We start from the raw sequence: 5,596 nt of genomic DNA, 5'->3' as shown, positions 1-5,596 counted from the left end.
AGTGCCCATGCCATGTTGGAAGGCTTTGAAGGCTTGATGAATCATGACAGCTGCTGCCAGAGCGTGCAGCACATTGGGCGATGTGTTTTCCAAAGGCTGGAAGATATATTAAAAAAAAAGGACACTTCGGCGAGATACTACTATATGGGCCCAAGCCCCCATGTACACGGATGTCCTCAAGGACTGTAGCTTCAGCATCATATGACTGCTGAATATACGGAGACTATTGAACCTTGTGACTCTTTTCCGTACGTGGTAGGAGGCCGAAATAACGACCCCCTTGTCAAGTACCGAGCACGAGCCAGATCTTTAAATAACGCGCATTATTTTAACATAACGTGAGCATAACAACCCTGTCACTACACGGTGGATTGGCACTTATTTACCCATCATACTATGTAGGCTGCAGCAAGTCTGGGATTCCCCACTCGTATCTTGCATTAAGCTGTGCACTTGTGACGATGATTGCTGGTGTTTGTACGGTAGGTACTTGTCCGAGAGGCTCTTATCCACCTGCGGCTGACGTTTATGTTTTAGAAGACATGTGACGACGTTGTCGGTTGTTCCCTTGGTACGGCAGTGGAAGTGTGGAAGTGGACTGAGAACTTGCAACTCCCCTCCCCAGCTGTCGACTCGTTCCATTCCCACGAGGGGGCTCCACCGTGATTGTTCTAGTTTCCGTCGGCCCTTCTGCCGAGCCCCTGACCGGCTAACCAGCTAAGCAGCCAAACCGCCCAAACCACTCGCGCGAATCCCTGCTGGGCTAACAAGATGATCCAATTTCCCGGCGTCTGGGTAAGCCATCGGCTCCTCTTCCCCGTTTGCCCACAGCGCCTTTTTTGTTGATCATCGCATTTGCCATGGAAATTCGGGAAATTCGAAACCTACGCAAGTCCGCAGACAACGTGACTGCTGGCTGTGTCGTGGCTAGCAGCGGTCTGGGCAACGGTTGATGGCGCCAAAAGTCGGGCGGCTTTCCGAAATGTCTCCTCCCCGTTGCAACCATGGTAGGCTATAAAGTAGTAGTCCTGTAACCTACAGTACGCAAGTTTGCTCAGCCCCCCCTATTACATGATTAGACGTTGCAGTGCTGCGTCATCATCACATTCCGGATTTCCAGTAATAGCAACGCATCGGGATAGCCCCCAGAACGCGTTTTGTTGTTTTTGTTTTTTGTTTGATGTCTTGTTGATTGTGGGAAACCGACTTCTTACGTCGGACAGAGGTATCTGGTTGGGCATGTGTATCAATCCCCATCTCCATATCCCACCAGCCCCTATGCCCCCCTTCACCACGTAAATTACAACATTACATAAGCACAATATGACATATATGCACGCCCATTCAGACCCTCTGCTATGGTGGTAGTGGTGGTGATGATGATCTTTCGTGGCTCCTCCTCCCACCCCCCTCCTCCTCTTCCCACCGCGACGGATGGATCGACCGACTTTCCTTGCTTCCAAGCGGGACTGCCGTCAGACCCGACCCTACCCTATAGCGAACCTGTAATAATACCCACCGGCCCCAGCGCCCCAGCCCCGGTTTCCCACACACCGAAGGACGACGACGACGATGACTACGACAACCCCAGTTGTAGCATTAACAAGTTCGAAGCTTCTTCATTAGCATCGGCTCTTCCCCTTGACCCCTGTCTGCCCGCCCGCCGTTTTCTTCCATTGGGTGGCTTTGCGCCGTCGTAATGCTGTAAGGGAAACAGAAGAAGAGAAAAGCGTGTTGTGCATGAGACGCTGAGTGGAGGCTGTAATTGCTGGCGAGATAAGTCGAGATTGTGACCAAGCGGTATGAGTAAGTAGGCAGTAAGGAAAAATGAGAGAGGTAATAGATCATCGAAGCAGTACACCAGTTGGGGGGGGCATAGCATCGTCGAGAAACCAGAGCCTTCCGCTCAATACCAATGACGACCGCGTTTTTATGAAATGACAATAATGATACAGTGATTATTCTTGATGACGCTTGATACCAAGCCGCTGAATGTAGGCTTGAAAATCGTCATGAAAGAGGAAAAAAAACGTTTGGGCATTGCCTTCGCTCGCTCGTTTCATAAAAGTTCCGTGAAGTCCGTTGGGATCTTCCCTTGTATTGTTTATTTTCTTTTGCGCTTTTGGATATCCTTCTCCTGCTCTATCTGACGAGGGTTCAGATGATATTAGCGATGCTGATTCGTTCCGTATTCCGCTTCGCAGCGCTTGGCGCCGGGCTGGCAGACGAGCCTTCGTTCGGGGGTATACTGCTTCTTGGGATGCTCGGTCCCGGCGCCGGTTCCATCTTGATCGGCGGCAGCGTATGAGGGGCGTACTGAGAAGTCGGGCTCCAACCTTCCGTCGCTAGACCTCGCAACTGCCCGTCCAGCCGATCCCAACCAATCCAGTCTCGGACATCCTCCGCGCTGAGTCCAGTCCTGTTCTCAGATCTTACTATTCCACTCGACGCCGAAGCTGCCGCGGGCATGGTATCCCGTTCAGCCCCGACCCATACCCATGCGGATTCAACGCCCCCTTGCAAGTCGGCGCTCAGGTATGCTAATAGCTCTTCATCCCTGTACAAGGCCTCCTGAAGAGCAGCTGCAGGTGGTGGACGCTGTGCACCAAAGCCGGGGACAGACCTAGGAAGATACGCTGCTACCTCGGCGCGCTTGTTGGCCACAGCCGATAAGAACAACGAAAGAAATCGGCCACAGGGGACTGCAACATCGCGCCGAATGTCTATCGACTTCAGCGCACGGATGCAAACTCCTGCCAGTTCGTGCTGTTCAGTCATAACCAGGAACAGAGCCGATCTGAAGATATGAGTGGTGAGTAGCGCTGTGGCAGTGTCGGCAAGGGAGGCGTTTGTTCGAGCGATAAGCTTGGCCGTTTCGGCAGCAGTATAGCTACACTGGGCGATAGCGTTCGATCGGATATCGGGAGGGCAGGTTGGTGCGAGATTGTGCCGGTGAAGCAGCAGCCTGGCGCTCAGGAGATAAGCCATTGGCATCAGCATATGCGGCGGGATAGGAAGGGGGTTCTCGGGATCGCAGGCTGCCGGGAAGGCCCTCTGGCAATTGGCGAAGTGCGTATCAAAAGCGGATAGCCGCGTCGGCGTAATAGGCAAGGAGCTTCGAGCTTGGGCAATGGCAGGCATTGAGCGAACCACGTTGAGAATAACGTGTAGCGAATGAGTCAGGGAGTCGGCATTGAGGGGATGTACCGGACCTTCCGCGTGGAGATAATGGTCGTCTATCGCTTCTGGTAATGTAACATCGCAATCGGCATCGTGGATAAGGGAGGGACGGCCCATGTCGAGCGACATGGTTCGGTCGAGGATGTAGATCGACCACCACACCCGCCGCCGCATGTCGGCCTCGAGCCTCGAGGGAGCCCCTACTTCAAGATGTAGACTCATATCCTGCGCCATTTTTACCGCAGTGCCCAGCCCGCTCCAAGCTGCTGACTTCAGGTTAAGTTCATTCAGAACGAGTGAAGTGAGAAACGCCGTCCTCACGTTGTCGAGGCTGAAATCGTTATTCCAAGGATCAACAAGACTGCGCGAGATTTCCAGTAGTTCGGCTGCCTGATGTATGCGGTCCGGATGACGCTCGCTGCTGAACACACTTCCACCTGCCAAAATTGCGAAGAAAGTCGACAGCCAAGAAGCTGACATGCGTTGTAGGCCAGCACCCTGGTATATCTCCCTCCACTTCCTGCTGCAGCGTCGGCCAGTGTAGTAACGGCATCATGACGTGAATCGCCCCATAGTAGGAATGCAAAAGCGCCTCCGTGACAGACCTGGGTGGCGGTGATGGAAGCCGCACCTCGGGAGGCGCAGCCATCGGCGTCGGTCGATAAGGTGCCGGCGGCTTGAATAGCCCTTTTGAAATATTCCGGACGTTCGCCCGTGCCCTCGATGGGTCGTGAAGCGGTGCTGCTCGTTTCCGTCGTTTGGGCTCGGACCCAATTTCCGGAATAGGGATGGCCAACTGATCAACCCCTTCTACGTCCAGGTCCATCTGGCCATCTCTGTCGTTTAGGAGGCGTTTGAGCGTGTTGTTCTCCCTACGTACACGTTCGATCTGCTTCTCGAGATCTTGTACCTGCTTGATGGAAGACATTCGTCGGTTCGTCTCCTTTGTGAACTGGCATTTGACATTGCGACTGGAGCACTCCGAGCAGCTTGTTGTCTCCGTTGCGTCGCATTTGACCTTCCTCTCGCGACAGGCATCACAGCTTTTCGTTGTAGAAGGTTAGCAGCCAGTCCGACAGTATGCATCATCTAGAATTAGGACGAATCCGACGGCGCAGACTTGAAGACCCCGACTCTGGATTCACGGATCGATGGTGCGAAGCACACAACATGCGCATGAAGATCATCATCAGGCCGTCACGGAGCTACGCGGGATCGGGACCAGGCAAGGTAGGGGTTTCGTACCTAGGATCTTTCCTTCTTTGGCGATATGCACGTTTCTGTGCTTGGACATTGGCGGAAAGCTGCGCATTTGACAGACCCGGGGGTACTCGCGACCGAGTCGTTGGAAGGAAGTGAGTCTCTTCCCATTACCGACGACGCTGTCCCTGGGGTGTATGGCTGGAATGCCGACTGACTGACAGAAGGTAGAGGTGGGATGCCAATAGATTGGGGAGCATGAGCGCCGCCGGACCTCACACTTGTGCTCATCAAGCTGCTGAGGTACTGGGCTGGCGGCTTCGGTGAGGTTGCGGACGAAACTGACGACGAGTCGTATGACCTTGTGGATGGATTCGGGGATCGAGGAAAGGCATTGTGTGACGAAGTTGCCATCGTGGGCAACTTCAGTCTCCAGTAGGCCGTGGTCTGATTGGGCACAGGTTCCAAGGACTCCCCAAAAGGTCGGATCCCGAGAGGTTGGTGCTCGAGGAACATGCAGTACGGTTATTGGAGTCTCGGGGGAGGCGTCTTAGTAGCTGGGTGGTGGCCACAGGGCGCCACGGTTGATGCAGAATGTACCTGGGTGAGGACTGATATGCAACCAGAAAATGGCGAGTGGGCTGGGCTGGGGGACCCCCTCGTACTAATGTCACAAGAGATTCGGAACCCCAAGGGCAAACGACTCTCGAGTACGTCGTCGAGGCGATCTCAGCGGACAGCGCCTTGCAGCGTTGCAGCGTTGTGCAACTTGACTGCCGCTATGTCCTCTCTGCGTTTCCGCAGTATGCTCGCCTGACCGAGCAGTGTCCCGCAGGTTTCAGGAACCAGGTGGGCGACCGGTTATTGTAGAAGCGCCAGTTGACCTAGAACAAGATGGCAGCTTAGCATTGATTGTGGCGGTTGTGCTGAATTGCCCTTTGGTGAGTATAGTATTGTGACCCTCCCAGGGTTGGCCTCTTCGACGCGGGTTGCCTAAACAGGAATCCAGATAGCGGTGAATTATGGATGTTGTTTGGAAAAGCACACTCGCCCAGAGGCACCACGGCTAGAAATGCAAGGACCGTAGGTGGCAGAGTGGTGGTGTATACGCAAAACACACAGACAGAGAGGGAGGAAACAAGAATACCCTCTTTTTTTCCTCCTTTGGTCGGGAACAACAACAACAACAAGTAGGAAGTACCTACGAGTACGGGCG

The 5,596-nt window shown here is 53.9% G+C and overlaps 1 protein-coding gene across 1 annotated transcript; it reads right to left on the bottom strand.

The window, feature by feature from the left end:
* Positions 1-2,157: 2,157 nt before the first annotated feature.
* On the bottom strand, positions 2,158-4,794 carry PG986_009517 (fungal-specific transcription factor; the record flags this gene model as incomplete). The annotated part of the gene is made up of 3 exons (XM_066845739.1): positions 2,158-3,541; positions 3,612-4,223; positions 4,502-4,794. 3 exons carry the CDS (start codon positions 4,792-4,794, stop codon positions 2,158-2,160), a joined length of 2,289 nt encoding a protein of 762 aa, XP_066698137.1.
* Between the last annotated feature and the right edge of the window lie 802 nt (positions 4,795-5,596).

The sequence above is a fragment of the Apiospora aurea genome, assembly GCF_038362705.1.
Source record: "Apiospora aurea strain CBS 24483 chromosome Unknown utg000006l_segment0_segment0, whole genome shotgun sequence".
Lineage (NCBI taxonomy): Eukaryota > Fungi > Ascomycota > Sordariomycetes > Amphisphaeriales > Apiosporaceae > Apiospora > Apiospora aurea.
The sequence above is the reverse complement of the archived record's forward strand: the minus strand, read 5'-3'. Positions and strand labels throughout refer to the sequence as shown.